At 40.3% G+C, this 19311-nt stretch overlaps 1 protein-coding gene across 1 annotated transcript in view; it reads left to right on the top strand.

Annotated features, from left to right (window-relative positions):
• LOC135466308 (uncharacterized) overlaps positions 1-16250 on the top strand; it is a 31065-nt gene extending 14815 nt beyond the window's left edge. Inside the window, exons 5-12 of the mRNA XM_064743729.1 lie at positions 4610-4640; positions 5044-5187; positions 6040-6282; positions 7586-7610; positions 14663-14727; positions 15048-15191; positions 15596-15908; positions 16133-16250. Coding sequence (XP_064599799.1) covers positions 4610-4640; positions 5044-5187; positions 6040-6282; positions 7586-7610; positions 14663-14727; positions 15048-15191; positions 15596-15908; positions 16133-16250 — 1083 coding nt within the window. The remainder of the gene's footprint in view (positions 1-4609; positions 4641-5043; positions 5188-6039; positions 6283-7585; positions 7611-14662; positions 14728-15047; positions 15192-15595; positions 15909-16132) is intronic.
• The last annotated feature ends 3061 nt before the right edge of the window (positions 16251-19311 follow it).

The following is a 19311-nucleotide window of genomic DNA, read 5'->3' as shown; positions in this document are numbered from 1 at the left end:
ACGTTGAACATTTTTCTAGGTTTGAAACTCTAGGTTATGATTGGTAAATACCAAGGTCTTAAACTCTGAACCTCGCATTAGCCACCAGTGTATCTGGTGTAACGCCCCGACGTTAAATATGGCTTGTTGTCAAGTCATGTGATTTAGACTATACATGCCATATCCAGCAATTGCCCTTTGTTTGTCACCTCTCTCCAGAGATGCTGTTTTCCTGACACCCCTCCAGAGATGCTGTTTTGTGGACACCTCTCCAGACATGCTGTTTTCTTTACACCTTTCCAGAGATGTTGTTTTCTTGACACCTCTCCAGAGATGCTGTTTTCTTTACACCTTTCCAGAGATGCTGTTTTCTTTACGCCTCTCCAGAGATGCTGTTTTCTTGATACCTATCCAGAGATGCTGTTTTCTTGACATTTCTCCCGAGACACTGTTTTTATGACGCGTGCACAGTGATGCTGTTTTCCAGAGATGTTGCTTTCTTGACACCTCTTCAGAGATGTTGCTTTGTTGACACCTCTCCAGGGATGCCCTTTTTTCTTGACACCGGCACAGAAAAGCTGTTTTCTTGACATTTACTCAAGGAAGCTGTTTTCTTGACCGCTGCACAGAAAAGATGTTTTCTTGACACCTCTCCAGAGACGCTGCTTTCTTGACACCTCACGCTTCACGTGTAACTTAAGACCATCAGCCTGTGTTGACCTCACCCCACAGTGCCATCACTAGTGTCGCCGGATCCCTGAGAAGCCCACGCCCTTCGCGCCGCATGTGCGTGCTCGCACGTGCGATTAAACAGGTTTTCGCGAGAGAGCGCGAGATAAAGTTCAGGTGACTTGGTAAGCTTCAACACCCGCCACGATGACCAGGAGGTCAGCATGCTTTCCTGTGTGTTTAACAACAACAAATCAAGCAGAGTTGTGGTTACGTAGGAACTTGTGGAAAACTTGTTACTATGTCAGTTGTTTGTACCGCATATATACTGACGTCAGGAGTAGTTATTACAAGTTTGCATGTTGACCCGTGTAAAATCCTATTACAGTTGTTTGTTTGTCGCATTGATAAGTATAGGACCTCTCGCAACAGGGATAATGACATTATGTCATCGCTGCGGGTCCTCTAGTCCCATGTTCCTTCTATAGCCACTGCCTTTCTCTTGTCTAGAACTCGGGACGTCCGGCTCAGTAGGGATCATTCAGCTACTCAGACGTCATTGTTAAATTGATAATACTTTCCTCTGTATAGAGGACAATGGCACTCTTAACGCAGTATATTTAAAGCTTTATAGCAGTAGATTAAAATCCGGTTTATGTGTGTTAGCCTCTTGAATATGTGGTACACGTACACAGACGTTCCGGACAGTTGATCAAATCGAACGATCAGTTTATTCCTTGGCTGAAGAGAGAGATCTCATGGGAATGTTTGGTTAAGGGGTATAGTATACATAATAGGGCACTCACTAGGTAGAATGGATGGGTCGTGGGGGTTTCTGGTGATAATTTCTGAAAAAATGACAAGATACAACTTGTTAAGCCTGTAGAAATAAACTATAGTTGTGTCCGGTTTCACAGCCGTTTACACATGTTATTTAGGGCCACTTTGGTGGCCTGAATGTTTAGAGTGTCCGCCACGCATTTGGGAGACCCGAACTTAACGCGACACCGGCAATATTTCAGCCATATCGTGGCGAGATACTCAAGTAGAGGCAGCACTTTGGCGGCATGGACTCGCGCTGCCACAAGAAGACACATTACATGTACACACATCAAATTCATTCATTCATTCATTCACATGTTATTTACAATAACGTATGATTACTGACGCTTTCTCATCTCTAAACCGGCTCTGTGGACATGGCCGATACTTATTACTGGTTACAGGATTAGTAACGACAGAACACTGAAATAGCTGCCTGAGAAAGTGGAATTAGACCTGAAATACCAGTAAATACCGGTATCCATGTGCGAACAACGCTCAGTAGCAGCACTTACTGCCCTGGAATGCCTTAAATTTGAAAAATCTGGATTTCAATCTGTTTGGTTGTGAACGGCTTGTTGTGAACAGCTTGTTGTGAAGTCACGTAGGACGTATACGTTCAGCTGTTGCACAGTATATGGGCGATCTGCGCATCCACGCAGGAACCATGAAAATTCACACAAAGAATTGAGGCGTTTAAAGAGGCGAGGTTCGATAGAATTCAATAACTTGGAGTGAATGACATGATAAGTCATCTGGCATGCTCCTCAAACTGAATAGACTTGGGGAACGTAGGAGCTTCGATAGATTTTTCCATGCAAAATGTATTTGTTATAGCTGCCCGTTCAGATCGCAAGCGATGCGCCATGCGTTCACGTTATCACGTGTACATCACATGTCAGCAAGCAAAATTGTGGACAAATCTGCTTTATGTCACCCTTTTTATTTAACATTTCACAATATTGAAGCTTGCATGCCATGCAAGAGAACTAGCTGTTCATAACGAACATAGACCACTCGCTCTCGATCCTGTTGGTGTAGATGTACTTTATACGGATAATTCATAAAATGCGATGGATTGTTTAAAACAGAAATATATGAACACTATCGTTACCCGAATATAAACTGCACCCCCCCCCCCCTATGAAATATTTACATTCTTCAGGCCATTGTTGTCCAGTGGTTTTCTCAAAGATTCTGTCCATTGATTCTGTTATTGACAGAACAAGGTTGACAAGGCCACAGATGTGCTGTGTATAACCCATACTTCCTGGTTGTAGATGTGGAACGCCAATCCATTGACGATCAAGTCACACCACGGGATACTCATGATTGCAGGCGATATTTGTTATGGCATATACCCACGAGACCCCAATTTGTTGAATACAGGAAAATACACATATTATCTAACATATTTAACGATAGTCAAGCTGACAACGAAGGCGCGCATAAGCATTTTGGCAGTTTGCCCAACTAGTATTTGTTACCAGGACAAAGAGGTACTGCCAACAGAACTGGGGGTTTAGCTTCTTTTTATTGTGTTGGCTGGAGCAAACATCAATAATTTACAACCCATCTCGGTCAGCTTGTTTTTAATGTAGCCTGAATAAGGCACAGAGTGAGTTGACCATTTAAACTTTGAGCTGTGTTTGAAGTGGCACTGTTCTGGATGCAAAGTTGAGGCGAGAGTTTACGGTAGAGAGGTGTGCAGACACTTGATCTCCCACAGAAACTTGGCCTCCCACAGACACTTGATCCCCCACATACACTTTGCCATCACGCAGACACTTTGCCATCTCATAGACACTTTGCCATCACACAGACACTTTGCCATCACACAGACACTTGGCCTCCCACAGACACTTGATCCCCCACATACACTTTGCCATCACGCAGACACTTTGCCATCACACAGACACTTGGCCTCCCACAGACACTTGGCCTCCCACAGACACTTGGTCCCCCACATACACTTGGTCCCCCACATACACTTTGCCATCACACAGACACTTTGCCATCACACAGACACTTGGCATCACATCTACCATCACATCAAGCTTAGCCTTATATAGACTATAGATATTTACTTTTTCACTTTTTAGGTCACGTGACCAAATGACGTGATTAGAACCTTTTTCGCGAGACTCACTGGCCGTCACGTGATACAGCAGACCCGCTAGACATGACATTGTTCGGGACTGATTTTCGTCGCTTTGTCATCCATTGTTGTCTAAACAGAGTGATTGAACTTTCTGATATGTATCAAATTATGCTGAAGTGCGGAATTGTTTGACATACAACTTGGTAACCAAGGAGACACAGCACTTATATCGAATTCAACTTGAGCTTTTCCTGTTCCAAACCTAGTCACAGGAAACGCGCAAAAAAAACTCTCCCAGTTGTCAGATAGTCTGACTGTAGTCCACTCATCCCATACTGATAGACTATGACGAATGTTTGTCGTGTGCCATTTCGTAAATATATCTGTATTGATCACAGCAGCTAATACAGGTCTCATTACTTATGGACGTTCGATCACTGTAGGGTGACAGACGTTACAATGTAGCCCATTAAATCACATAGGTTATCTGCGTGGAATGACGTCATAGACAACAAAAGATAACAATTATAACAACTTTTTGTTAGCTAACAGTATAACAGTTTCTAATGTACTAAAATATGTCTGATGTAGGCGTTCATGTATGGTAGCTTAGAAACCAAGCCACGCATTCTGGCCTGCTCGTAGAACACCAGTTCAGCTTCAGAGTGCAGACTTCACTTATCTGACTTAACCAGTATCTCTTAACCATTAAACAACACACACACACATACGAAAAACATGAAAAAACATTGTACCAAGTGGATGAATAATTCGGAAAAACATATTTACAATCGGAAAATGTTGAATGATTTACTTATTTATGGGATGGTGCTCATAACGACTTTGACAAAAACGTGGAATGATTTTTTTGCATTTTTATAAGCGTCTTAAAATCGCGGACTGTTTGCACACCTTCGGTAGTATGACTCTTTATTGATTAGACATGATGGGTATCCTTAGGGGAGTCACCCCGCAGGATCGACGTGTAGTAATGTTCTATGTATCCCTCACCTGACGTGTTTACCGTTTTTGTTTCAGGCCGATCAATTGACGGAAGAGCAAATTGCCGGTGAGTGTCGAATGTAATTAGAACGTCTACAGACACAGTTGCAACAATCACGTGCTCTTCAACACGTATCGAGTGTCAGGCTCGACTGCGATATAAATAAGTAACTCCCAGTGACAATAGCATTAAACTAGAATCGGGAATGATAAGCTGAAATGCATAGTTTTCCTGTCCAAGCATGATTGCTCGACGAGGCAGTATGGTCAATATAATGACTGAAAAACATTGAAAGCAACCCGAAGTAACGTATGGAATAATTAAATGAACAACACATATCATGGATTTGATAGAGTCTAACTGTGAAGAAGTCATATACCTGCTGTACAATAGTCGTCAAACAAAACAGCTGCAAAATGATAAATAAAAATTTATTGAATTGTTGGTACACGACCTATCTTCTTTGCAGAATTCAAGGAGGCTTTCTCCCTGTTTGACAAGGACGGTGATGGAACCATCACAACCAAAGAGCTGGGCACTGTGATGAGATCATTAGGACAGAACCCAACGGAAGCTGAGTTACAGGATATGATCAATGAAGTAGATGCCGACGGTGTGTAAAATCTTATTACTGATCTGTTAGTGGAAGTTAATCACCTGGTCAAGACTATGTCCAGAAAAATAAGTGTGTTTAGGACAATAGAATCATTGCTGTCATCATATAGGCCTGCTAGTTGACATCGCAAAATTAATTACGTCTTCCAGCAAAAGCATGTGGTTCCAGGCTATGCAGGGAACCGGACTTTCGTTTGGCATTGTCTGGCTCCCATTTGGAGGTAGAAATTAAAACCGGTTTATTCCATCTAGCCTAGTAGAGAAAAATTTCCCATAGATGCTGTGAACAGTATCCTCTACATCCCCATCCTAAACTATTTTTGGTTTGATATTTGATGAGCAGTATCCTCTATATCCAGTTATCATCAGCCAGTTATCATCAGCCAGTTATCATCAGCCAGTTATCATCAACCAGTTATCATCAGCCAGTTATCATCAGCCAGTTATCATCAGCCAGTTATCGGCCGTCATTTCATTCGTAATAAAGGACATATAACTTGCAATCTTTCTTACTTTCTGATTTCGTGGCAAGGCCTTCCAACAACCTGCGGATGATCACAGGTTTCCCCGGACTCGGTCCGGTTTCCTCGAACCTTAATGCATGCTGCCGACGTATAAGTGAAATATTCTTGAGTACAGCGTAAAACACCAATCCAATAAATAAATAATTTTTGATTTAAAGAACTGGTGCATCTTTGTGCTGATGGCTATCACAGAGAGCAGCCGCTAGACTTGCTTCTGTCTCCTGCTCACTTACCTTCTATTTATCTATAGGATTCACTAGTTTAGATGGAAAGGTAATTCAGCGATTCAGCCGATATAATATGTATATTTCATTATGGTTTCCCAGGCAATGGCACAATCGATTTCCCAGAGTTCCTCACGATGATGGCAAGAAAAATGAAAGAGACGGACAGCGAAGAAGAAATCCGAGAAGCATTCCGAGTGTTTGATAAGGATGGGAATGGATTTATCAGTGCAGCAGAGTTGCGGCATGTTATGACAAATTTGGGTGAAAAATTAACAGATGAAGAAGTTGATGAGATGATTCGGGAAGCTGATATAGATGGGGATGGACAAGTGAATTATGAAGGTAAAATATTGAACTGGATCGATGTCTCGGAATAACTTTATATTTTTGACCATACACCATCAGAACTATGGGACATTTGTCCTTACCTACATGTAGGTATGCAGTTTAAACATTAATCTGTGATTTTGCTATGCTTTCATATTTAAAGTGTGGTCATATTTTTGTAAACACTTGCATGCAGCGTTGACAATTAGACAAAAACTACTTGCCTAAACTTACAGCAGACACAAAGGGTTTGAAAAGAACAGTCCAGCCCTGAATAATGGTTATCTCAGCCCTGAATAGTGGTTGCCTCAGCCATAAGTAGTAATTACCTCAGCCTAATATAATAGTTGCCTCAGCCCTAAATAGTAATTGTCTGAGCCCCATTTTTATATTAGCAAGGTTGATGCTACCCGTTAGGCTTCGTAAAGATGTCTCAGTCCTGAATAGTAGTTGCCTAAGCGCTGAATATAACTTGTCATAGTCCTCTAATATTAGTTGTCTCAGTCATGAATATAGCGTTTCAGCCCTGGATACTAGTTGTCACTGCCCTGAATAGTAGTTGTCTAACCCCTGAATATAACTTGTCTCAGCCCTAAATATAACTTGTCTCAGAGCTGAAAAGTAGTTGCCCCAGCCCTCATTAGAACTTGTCTCAGCCCTGAATATTAGTTTTCTAAGCCCTAAATATAACTTGTCTCAGTCCTGAATATAACTTGTCTCAGCCCTGAATATAACTTGTCTCAGCCCTGAATAGGACTTGCCTCAGCCCAAAATATAGCTGAATAATAGTAGTTGTCTAGTTGTCTCAGACCTAAAAGTTGTTTCAAGGGTTATTTTATGTCTTCATGTCTTGTATTATTTCAGAATATACGAAAATTCAAAGCTTGTATAGTACGGTGCCCTTGGTAATAATTAGTGTAATATACAGTTTTAAAGATCATATACTCTAAGCGGGCAAATTTTACAAGGGCAGGTTTAGTGTAATATACAGTTTTAAAGATCATATACTCTAAGGGGGCAAATTTTACAAGGGCAGATTTCACAAGGGCAAGTTGGAGTGATTTATGGCCCCACTGCTAGCTGATATATCCGTACAATCTTCACTAGAGGTGTCCATATCCACCTCCTGTGGTTTTATTGCAGGCTAAATATATTTTTCAGTTACCTGGCGCTAGGCTGTTTTCGTCACCCATCAACTTGATTGCCCTCATATGAGTGAAATATTAGTGCAAAAAGTGAAAGATAGAACTAGATAAGCAAGTAATTTTAAGTACTTTTTTCCGATGTGGCTCAAATATTCTGTTTTCTTTCTTTGTAGAATTTGTGAAAATGATGACGTCGAAGTGATCTCTTTACATTCCGTTCCTGTTGATGATTCCTTTCCACACACGTAGTAGGCTACCGTGGTAGCGCTATATTCTCCTGCTGCTTGTGATATCTCTCTGTTCGAGCCTCATTCCGGCTCGTTCCAAGGATTTCATCATGCACCAGATGATCTAATATTTTAAATTTTCAAACAATTATGCAAATTCCTTAATTCATTGTACATAATACTATCTTTGTATAACGAGTTTCTATGATAAAGGAAGACAGATTGTCTGTATAAGAATGATGATAATTTTGTTTGGTTGATTTTCTGTGGTTCTTGCTCCTGAATTAGAATTTAGAATGTGTTTAATGGCAGCCATTACAGCATGTTATCGGGTGGCTATAGTGATACAGCGGACAAAGCAGGTTTTATACCAACGGTCACGCGCGCTTGTTACATATGGCAGCATTTTGGGATAGAGTTCTCACAAATGGAAATCAAGCTACTTGACGGGAACTATTTTCAAAATGATAGAACCAACACGTGACACTTGCTTATCCGGATCCGTCTGTTTAAAACCGTCTTAAGACTTACTGCCCGATTTAACTTTAAGCCAAGACTTCTTATTTATACTTGTCCCGAAATTAATTCTTTCAATATATGAATTATGAACTAAATTTGCTACTGTTGTAGATATTTACAATGGCCTCAGAATTAACGGGGTGAGTGAATGAGTGATTCGTGTTTAACGCAGTATTTTACAAGTTTTCAGTCATGTAACGATGAAGGAGTTCTTAGTAGTGTGCCTCCTTCTTGTAGGACGAATTTCCACTGCTCTTTTTATCTAGTGCTGCTTCACTGAGACGACTTACTGAAGGCAAGTAAAAGCGGCCCTGTCCGAACCATTATACTGGTGATGGTCAACCAGTGCCTGCACTATCCCCTTAATGCTGAACGCCAAGTGAAGAAGTTACAACTTCCTCTTTGAAAAGTCTTGTGTGACCCTGCCCAGGATTGATCCTGGATCTACCGACCCCCAAAACGGACGCATTCGGGGCCGGTACGGTCTGCCAGCAATCTCTGGATGGTCTACCCAGCTTAATGCCGCCCGTCGTCGTGTGAGTGAAAAAGAGTACGGCGTGAAATACCAATCAAATAAATAAATAAATAAATAATTAAATAGAACAACGGTTTGGCCCTCTGGCATTTCGAACGAACGATTGATTGGTAGTTGGTGAGCGGTTTGACTTCCCACCGCCATTTGGCACTCTACTATCTCGGAACAGCTTTCCGTTTACACTGTGGGACTTATTAACGAGCTTCAGGTTTCTCCAGTCCAGCTCACTCCTGGAGTAACTCATGTTCTTACAGAGCTTTAAAGGATACATGAAAAGGTACTACATAACGAAGAGTATGGTTTTAAGAAACACCAAGATGGTATGCAAAAAAAAGATTCCTTTTTAAGACATATTTGTATTTATTAATCTATTACATGCATATTTATCGGAAATGACGTCATCGACACATCGATTATACTGAGAGCGTAGGACCAGCGCCGCTCGCAACATAGTTGTCTTGATAACTCTCGCCATTGGCGTCACTAGAGCAGGCAATTTAAGTTCAGGACTGGCCCCTGGTACTTGAAAAGCTGTAGTTTAAAGCCATTCTTACACACCCAGAAGAAAGCTGATAAACTTTTTTGTAGTATTCTGTTAGACCACATTTTATACTACCGGCAAGTATTAAGAAATAAAAACCAAGCGTCTCGTTTACCCATTGATTTGGATCACATGACATCACATTTGATCATATTTGATTGGCTCTCTGATAAATGGGTCACCAAGGTGTTTTCACTATAGAACGGTCGAACGTTCATCAGTGTCTGGCACGAGTACAGTGAGGTATGGTCACTGATATCTTGAACGTGTGAAGTTACGATGTCACCACATGTGCTCTCATATTTGTATTACAATAAACAATGACTGAGCCCTAATTGGTGTTAATGCCATGCTCAAGAAATGGATGTGAGTGTATGTCCAACATATAGGGGGGAATTATCCTATATACAGGGGTTTGACATGTATCTGAGATAGTTAAAATGAAGCCCTATTCTGGTGTATCAATAGTAACAAATGATTCTCATTATTTACGATAGGGATTGTGTCTTTTACTAACCGACACACAATTCCTAAATAAAACAACTTGAGAAAATGTATCAAGTTCAAAGTGATGACATGTATTTGAAGATTTTCACTTCGCTTTCAAAGATGTTCATCTGTCACTCTGGTGCTGCAATCGTTTTACGTTGTACTTAACAATTTTTCAGTTATATGACTACCAGGAGTCATTAGGTGTGTTTACATATATTGTGTATTGTGTTTACATATACTGTCGCAGGGCCACTGAAGTATCGCGCCAAAGGCACTATAAACAAAACACCCCACCTACTCACACTAAACTGAGTACAGATCTGTTTCCTTGTTTTAAGATCTAAGTTCTAAGCTTAAAGCGGATAATATTTTAAGCCTTTGGTATGACCCGACCCCGGGTTTAACACCAGGCTTCCCGACTTTAAGGCGGACGCTCCAACAAGGCGCTCATGGATATTTGCAAACATCGATATTTATTTGACTGTTGTTTAACGCCATGCTCAAGAATGTTTAAATTATACGAATGCCTTCAGGCATGGAAAAGTTATGATGGAGGAAACAGTGAACCGAGAAAATCACCGACCTTTGGCAATTAGTGATGAACTTTCTCACGTGTAATGTATACACACATTATAGTGACGTTACTCTGTGCAAACGACCACAAGCGACGTTCACCGCTTATTGTCGCAAAAGATCCAGTGAAGGAACCATGTGTTACCAGGCAACAGTGAAAGCACAGGAATCCTCAAATCCTATGCCCAAGATTGGGTTTGAAGCCGTACACAGAGACAATTAGTTTTGCACATTTTTAATGGAAGATAAGGCTTACTGAAATCGATGCCTTGGCTGTTTGGTTCTTACTCGATACGAAATTTATGATGATTTGGATTATATCCTAAACGTATACATGCTCTTGTTGTTGAGAGGTAGGTAGGTAGTTTTTGACCAGCAATAAAAGACATTTGGATATGACCAGAACTAAAACCTATAGAACTACACTTGACAAAAAAGTCGCGTCTTCACGTATAGCAAGCTTAATTTATCGGAGGTCTAATACGTGACTAACCTGGAAACTTTCATATTACCAGCACCCATGTGATACCATCAAAATTATTGTAATACCTTTTTTTCGATGACCGAGCATACAATGTGCAGTACCTTAATTTATTATTCCGCCTCGCTGTCAAGAGCTGGCTGTGTGCAAATTTTAAGTATGACTTTTCATTGAGTATGTTACCTCAAACCGACAGGTACGTTTACCTCTCAGAATGATACAATGCCACGTTGTTTATTTATGCAAATTAAAGTATTTGTATCTGTTAAGTTGGTGGAATTGCTTTTATTGTTTATATAAAGGTGACTTATGATGACTACAGGTGTTATTTCATATAGTTTACAGATATCACTTCATCACAGGATACCGGTACTTAAGACAAAAATGATTCTTTATTTAGTCATTGTTTTTCATTTTAGAAGGGCAAATGTGTTGAACCTTCAAAAATGTATGATGTCATAAATAAGGACAGATCAACAGACAGACAAAACGGCACATCGACCGACCGACAAACCAAACGACATATCCATCGACAAACAGACTGAACGACACACCGACCGACTGACAAACCGAACGACACACCGACCAACAGACAGACCGAAGGACACATCAACCAACAGACAGACCGAACGAAACACCGACCAACAGACAGACTTTGTAAAATATTCTTGAGTAAGGTGTAAAACACCAATCAAAGAGTGCCATCTTATTTATGATGTCATAAATAAGGACAGATCAACAGACAGACAAAACAGCACATCGACCAAACGATACACCGACCAACAGACAGACGGAACGACATATCAACCAACAGACAGACCGAACGAAACACCGACCAACAGACAGACTTAACGACACACCAACCAACAGACAGACGGAACGACATATCAACCAACAGACGGACCGAACAAAACACCGATCAACAGACAGACTTAATGACACACCAACCAACAGACAAACCGAACGACATACCGTCCAACAGACAAACCGAACGACACATCGACCAACAGACAAACTGAACGATACACCGACCAACAGACAGACGGAAGGACGCATCAACCAACAGACAGACCGAACGGAACACCGATCAACAGACAAACTGAACGACATACCAGCCGACAGACAAACCGAACAACACACCGACCAACAGAGAGACCGACAAAACAACTAACCTTAAAAAGTTGTTTAGTCCACAGTGTAAACATTGTTCTAAACCTGTATAATGAGAGTTAAAAAGCTATAACGCAAAGTGAGAGAAACAGTAGGACAGCGTTAATTCAATCAAATTTCTTATTTTGCTCATATATTGTGCTCTGCCCGGTTTCGTCCCACCATAATGCTGGCTGCCGTCTAATAAGCAAAATATTCTTGAGTACGGTGTAAAACACCAATCAAACAAATAAATGATTTATTGTGACACCTCGCCATGCAATGCCCTATATATAGTATTAGAATGGGAATACCGTTGGAATAAAAGTATAAAACAGGTCGATTTAGGGTTTGATATTAAACATCGATAATTAATCAGGTCTGACGATAATGAATGCAAAACCCCTGGGCATCTCGACACATAAAAAAACCTAGTTGGTCGACGTAGTTGAATTCCTCACATCTAAAGATCGGGCTTCAACTCTGATTTAGCAATCATACATAACTGGCAGACAAAACTATCGCACATAATTGTCAGACATAATTATCATACATAACTACCAGACATAATTATCAGATTTAACTATCAGCAATAACTATCAGACAAAACTATCAGGCATAACTATCAGACATAACTATCAGGCATAACTATCATACATAACTATCAGGCATAACTATCAGGCATAACTACCAGCATAACTATCACACATAACTATCACCAATAAGTATCAGACAAAAGGAAATATACGCGAAACAGCTAGTATTAGTTGTGAATAGTGGGAGAAGTCCTGGTTTTAGGGCTACATTGGCTAGCTGGTTTGTGGTAAAAGAAATTGTGAAATATTTAATTAAAAATGTATATTTTACCTAATACTCTATAGGCCTACATGTGCTCAGTATTGACTAACGGTATAACCCTGTTTTAATAGCACTAGAATATCATTCCTGCTTATTGCTTAATCATTGAGAGTCAATACCGTTCCCTACAGGTCCAGGCAGACTGGCCGACACCCCCTCCCCAGCACGGTACCCCATGGCCAGTTCAGTCCCGTTACGCGAGGAATGGTTCCCTAGGCCACCGGAAGGTTTTAGGGCGTACAGGTATATAAAGCAGAGATTGTTCGGTTAGTTCATAGGTCACCTCCGCTTCGTAACCTCGAGTCCGGTACAGCTGGTAACAGTAAGAACATAAAATGGTAAGTTCCACCATGTTTTATGTCAACTCCTGTAATCTCAAACTGCTGTTTTCTAGTCATCCAAATCTCTACTTGTAGAATGGTCAGGCGTTTTACAGAGGAGCAAAACAAATCTGCCGGCAAATAACCGTGACTGTTTGCTTGGGACCGGAAAGTACTGCAGAAGTACTTTAATGTTTTTCTTTATGTAAGAATTCATAACGAAATGCATGGAAGAATTTGAAGGCATCGAGCAAATTTTCAAAAAGCCTTATTTATCCTATTTAATATAGACAATATAGCAATAGCAATATAGACATTTTGACTGTGATGTACATTGCCTCAGCCCCTATTGTTGCCAATAAGCGACAGTGTTAACGTGTAGTGTTGTGACTCCGATCCAAACATTCCGTGGTCGGTAAGCATTAGTGCCTACCTAGCTCTGAGATCGGTTGGCCATGTTCCCAGCTTCACTTCCACACTATTTCCGAAAGCTAAGCTGGGAAGAAAGAAACTGAAAACTAGTGCCTACCCTCAGTCTGTGAGAAAGCAGCCGTGCAAATCTTGATATGGGTTGGATTTTAAAACTTTCCTCAATAAAACTCAAAGTTTAGACAATTTTCATTATTTCCAAAACAAGCTTGCATATGTACACCAAAAATGATCTGCTGGCAGCGACTTTATACACCCTATAATAAACAGAATTCCAATCATCCCGAAAAATGGACGTTGTAATATGATCCTAGTTTTTTTCCCCTGTTTATATTTAAACCACTTACTAATTGTTATTTCTTACGAAGCAATGTCAAAATATTGCTTTACAACGTAAATTCTGAGTAAGTTATTGTAAAATAATTTTGATGTAAATTAACGGAAAGGAACTTAAGTTAAATGCCTAAAATTTTGACATAAGTCTAAAATCGTTTCGTGATCCCGGGGCCTGGTTTTTATTACTTGTAAAAAATATATATACATACACATTACCATAACTTTTTCTGCAGGAAATAAACAGAAACTCTGCATACATGTACTATAATTGACTTGGATATTACAAGCATGTAAATTTCTCTCATGAACGTTGTAACAAACAATCATACTTTACATCTGAGCTGTCAAGACATGATCCCACTGAACTGTGTGTTTGTGTCCAGACTGTAATCAACAAAGCTGTGTACATCACAATTAACATTTGCGCACAGTTTACCTTATATATCGCTTTCACCTAAGGGATTATTGATTTAGCATTTCTGTCACTTCACACGACTCGTACTAACTGATCTACTATAGATAAATGTATTGATACGGTATTTGCAAAGTTTTCATTCAGAAATGTAAGTGCAGCTGTTTTACGCATCGTGCACAAAAATACAAAGATTGTACATTTCATGGTCAAAGGGAAGTCACTCTGAACATGCACAGTGCTGCATCCTTGTTTCTGATCCCCTATGTTTCACGCAATCCACTCCTCAGTCCCAGTGGGGGTAGATAATGAAAAAAAAAATCACATGGCACAAAGGCTTTTTTAATGTAACAAAGCAGTTGCTTGTTGTAACTTAAGCAAAAAATACTTTGTTTTCTTAAATTTGTTGCAGGCTGATCACCTCACAGAAGAACAAATTGCAGGTAAGCTTCTCAGTACTTTAACCTCCAGTTTCCGTGTTGTAATTAGCGAAGGATGTAAACGACATGTTGAAGCAGCGACCTGTACATTGTCGGCTTTGGGAGTTAAAGGACATTGTCTGAAAGTTTCTTTTGTATGTTTTATTTGATGTCAATGTACAGTAAAGATTCAAGTCTTTTTCGTGGATTTCTAATATCTCAACCAATTAAACAATTGACTACTTTACTATTAAATATTTGAATAAAGTTATATTACATGAAAAATTTTCACAAGACTTTTCAAAGAATGTTCCTAATATAAAGCTATTATCTCTTTTGTCCAGAATTCAAGGAGGCTTTCTCCCTGTTTGACAAAGACGGTGATGGAACGATCACAACAAAAGAGCTGGGCACTGTGATGAGATCATTAGGACAGAACCCAACGGAAGCGGAGTTACAGGATATGATAAATGAAGTAGATGCAGATGGTAATTAAGAAGAATTTAAATATATGCTATACATTCTGTGGTGGGCAGGTTAATTTTTGGATCACCTGCATGTAGCGTGCCCCTAAGACCACCGCACGGTACATGACAAACTTAACACATCAGTCTAAACCTAGTTTTAGTGACAAGAAAGGCTCAACTTTTGCAAACATTCACATGAAATGAATTCGAGATCTACACATTTCACAATGTCTGTGCGTTGTACTTTGACGCAGAAAAAGCAAACAAATGATCAGAAAATTCCTCACACAAATAAATACAAATTTTAATATATTCACAGTATATGCTTTCCGTCAGGCAAGCCATACAAAAATACTGGTGGTACAAATTGTCACATGGCAAGAAAATTAATAATTTGGCCGATTTGATACATTTTACTTTTCTAGGAAACGGAACCATTGATTTCCCAGAATTCCTCACCATGATGGCGAGAAAGATGAAAGACACGGACAGCGAGGAAGAAATTCAGGAAGCCTTCAAAGTGTTTGATAAAGATGGGAATGGATTTATCAGTGCAGCAGAGTTACGGCATGTTATGACAAATTTGGGTGAAAAATTAACAGATGAAGAAGTCGATGAAATGATCCGAGAGGCTGATATAGACGGGGATGGCCAAATTAATTATGAAGGTAGCTGTTTTTACTCCGTTTTGCGTTGGAAATGTAGCAAGACTATCATCGAATTACTAAAATGGTTTCTGTACTGCAACTATTAGTGCACCGCTGTACCTCCTAGTTTTGTGGGTCAGTTTTCCCCAAAAGTGACAAATTTAAAAGTTTGACGAAGCCAGCAGACTGAAACAAAACAGATACTCATCGGGTGATATTTAAACGATGGGATTCACCAAAGCAAAACTGATTAGATAAATAATAATGTCTCATAATAGTTTCTGTAACTTCACTTTATTTGTTTATACATTTCAGAATTCATCAAGATGATGACGTCCATGTGAGGCACAATATCAGCCGCCAGGGTATCGGGAAACCACTGACGGGCCTGGAGTTCCGAGACAACTCCCATGGTGCAATGTCTTCAACCTAACTGGATTTCATGTACATTATTTATTTATTTCAAATTTTAATAAATATATTCATTCCGAAAGCTACTTTTATGTCATTAATACTGCCTGAAAACAAAACATTATTAGTAGGTTGAAAGTTTCTTGAGTGAGAGAAAATCAATGCTCACTCAGTTGGATGTAGTTCAGTAAGTGGCGCCACACGTGGCGCTGGTTCAATCTTGGCCTTAGGCAGATGATTTGTGCTTTCCCTCCGCTCTCACTCTCCATAGAGATCTTAGTGACAATAAACGTTCGACGGTACCCGTACGTCAGAAGTGGGAAAGTGACATTGGTAGTTTGCCACGGGCATGCCGGTTTCCTACATCCTTAAAACTGATAGCTATCCCATACGTGAAACATTCTTCGGTATATAACGCAATCACGGTCCCCTGTGGATATACCAACAGTGCTATGAACCAACGCTTGTGTCATTTTTACAGCCGCCCATCTATATACAGCCCGTTCGTCAGTACTGACAAGACGTTTGAACACTGAGGTAGTGCAAAAGACAAATCTAAAACCCAAATGACCAACAGAGCGTAATTCATCCTGTTTCTACCCGGGTCACTCTGTATTAAGACTTCATTCTGCAGATTCACTGAGAGAGCTAATACGCGTCACATGTTGATAAGACTGTCCATTTAACTCAAGTATATGAATAATCATTAAAATAAAAGCCGTTATTCTATCATATCGAAGTTAGAGGTTCGAGTACAACTGTGGCTGGTACGCCGGTAGTTTAGTTTTGGCTCCCTGGTTTTCCTCCGGCAATAAAGCTGTTCGCCATTAGATGCAGTTAAGTATTCTTGAGTAAACACTGCACCAATTTTAATTGAAATACTCAAGTGAACACTTTATCCCACCAGAGTCCGGCGTCGAGTTTTAATGTAAACTTACAAAACCGAGTTGATTATTTTGCCGGACACGAGAATTCAGGCCCACTAAAGTTGTTCTATTTTGGAAATATGTGGCTACTCCCGTTATGTGGTGGAAATATATCTGGCGCTGTGTGATGGAAATATATCTGGCGCTGTGTGATGGAAATATATCGGGCGCTGTGTGATGGAAATATATGGGTTATTGGCACTTTGTGATGGATATGTTTGGGTGTGTACGTTACTGGCGCTGTGTGATGGAATAAATCTGGCGCTGTGTGATGGAAATATATGCGTTATTGGCGCTGTGTGATGGAAATATGTGAGTTACCGGCGCTATGTGGTGGAAATATATAAGTTACTGGCGCTGTGTGATGGATATGTGTAGGTGTGTGCGTTACTGGCGCTGTGTGATGGAAATGTGTGAGTTATTAGCGCTGTGTGGTGGATATATATGAGACACTGGCGCTGTGTGATGGAAAAATATGGGCTACTGGCACTGTGTGATGGAATATATCTGGCATTGTGTGATGGAAACATATGGCGCAATGACGTTCTGTGATGGAAATATTTTTTCCATGGTCTTTGTAGCTTTCTCCACTCACTAACATCACTGTCGTACGAAATATTGAGCAAAACATTCTTGAGCATTGCGTAAATACACTAGACTGATACAAATACAAATAGACTGATGCATAAACTTGTGCGGGTACCTGTCTAACATCCTAACTAGAGGATGCAGTTGAACCAACACAAGATGGTTTCAAATTCATTGTTATGAGGACGGCCTTACAAGGTGAAACCGAAGCTTGATATAAGCGGGCACACTCATCTACCAAGTTATTCATTTATTTATTATTTTTTTTAATTGTTTATTAACACCATACTAAACAAGATTTCATGTATACGACGACAATCGGGAAAACCCACCGGCCTTCCCATGTTCGTGACGAGCTTTCCCTCATGTAAAGTGTAGATATGCACGCAATATGTACACGGAAAAACAAGTGTTTTTTTAAAGTGAATGGCGTGTGATGTGATACGTTTAATTCAGAATGTTTGTTTGAAAATTGAATGATACAAACTGCATGTATATTATTCCCTGTCTTGCATGTCCTAAAGCAATCGAAGAGCATGATGAAGTACCCCAGTCACATTTATATTTAAAGTATTCATACGTACTTAGCGATTTTGTTAAAAGTGTGGATTTCATATTACATGAGCCCTATCCTGGGGTTAAGCTGAATAAAAGATCATAGTAAATAGCCACTGATGATTAAAACTCAGAAACTTTGAATGTTCAACCTCTGTTCGTAATAACTTGTTCGCTACAAAACAACGTACCGGTAGCCTACGAGTTTCTTGAACACCTTTATTTATTTATTTATTTATTTATTTATTTGATTGGTGTTTTACGCCATACTTATACAACGCTGGCCAGCATTATGGTGGGAGGAGACCGCACAGGGAAAGCCACGATCATCCATAGGTTGTGCCTGACCTTCTCACTTACGGCCAGAGAGGAAACCAGCATGAGCCGGACGAACTCACAGCGACCGCATTGGTGAAGAGCTCCTGGCTCCTGGATGCCCCCCTGATTACCTTTACTCAGAGTGAGTCCATGTCGCCAAAGTGCTGCCGTTATTGATGTATAATGCCAAGACAACAGACGTGACACCCCACCCAGTCACACTACACTGACACCAGGCCAACCAGTCATGTTTCCTTGCTCTTAACCTCTTAGTGCTGAGCGCCAAGCGAGGCAGCAGCAATTGCCATTTTTAGTCTTTGGTATGACCCGACCCGTCATTTACTCAGTAATGTGAATGAATGAATGTTCCAGTATTGTTGAGGTGGGGGAGGGGTGGGGGCTCCGTGATTGGGGGGATTAGCACTCCAGCAGAGCGCAATGACCCATCCCACCAATGCGGTCGCTGTGAGTTCAAGTCCGGCTCATGCTGGCTTCCTGTCATGCCATACGTGGCTGATCTATCAGCAACTTGCGGATGGAATAAATAACACTGAGTACGGTGTAAACCATCAATCAAATAAATAAATAAATCCAATACTGTTGGAATACAGCGAACTGTCCTGAGGGAATGATGGGCGAGACCATACAGTGTAGTAAACACAGTTTTGTCGTTCTACATTATTGTATCTTACAGTT

The sequence above is a fragment of the Liolophura sinensis genome, chromosome 6, assembly GCF_032854445.1.
Source record: "Liolophura sinensis isolate JHLJ2023 chromosome 6, CUHK_Ljap_v2, whole genome shotgun sequence".
NCBI classification, from domain to species: domain Eukaryota; kingdom Metazoa; phylum Mollusca; class Polyplacophora; order Chitonida; family Chitonidae; genus Liolophura; species Liolophura sinensis.
The sequence above is the reverse complement of the archived record's forward strand: the minus strand, read 5'-3'. Positions and strand labels throughout refer to the sequence as shown.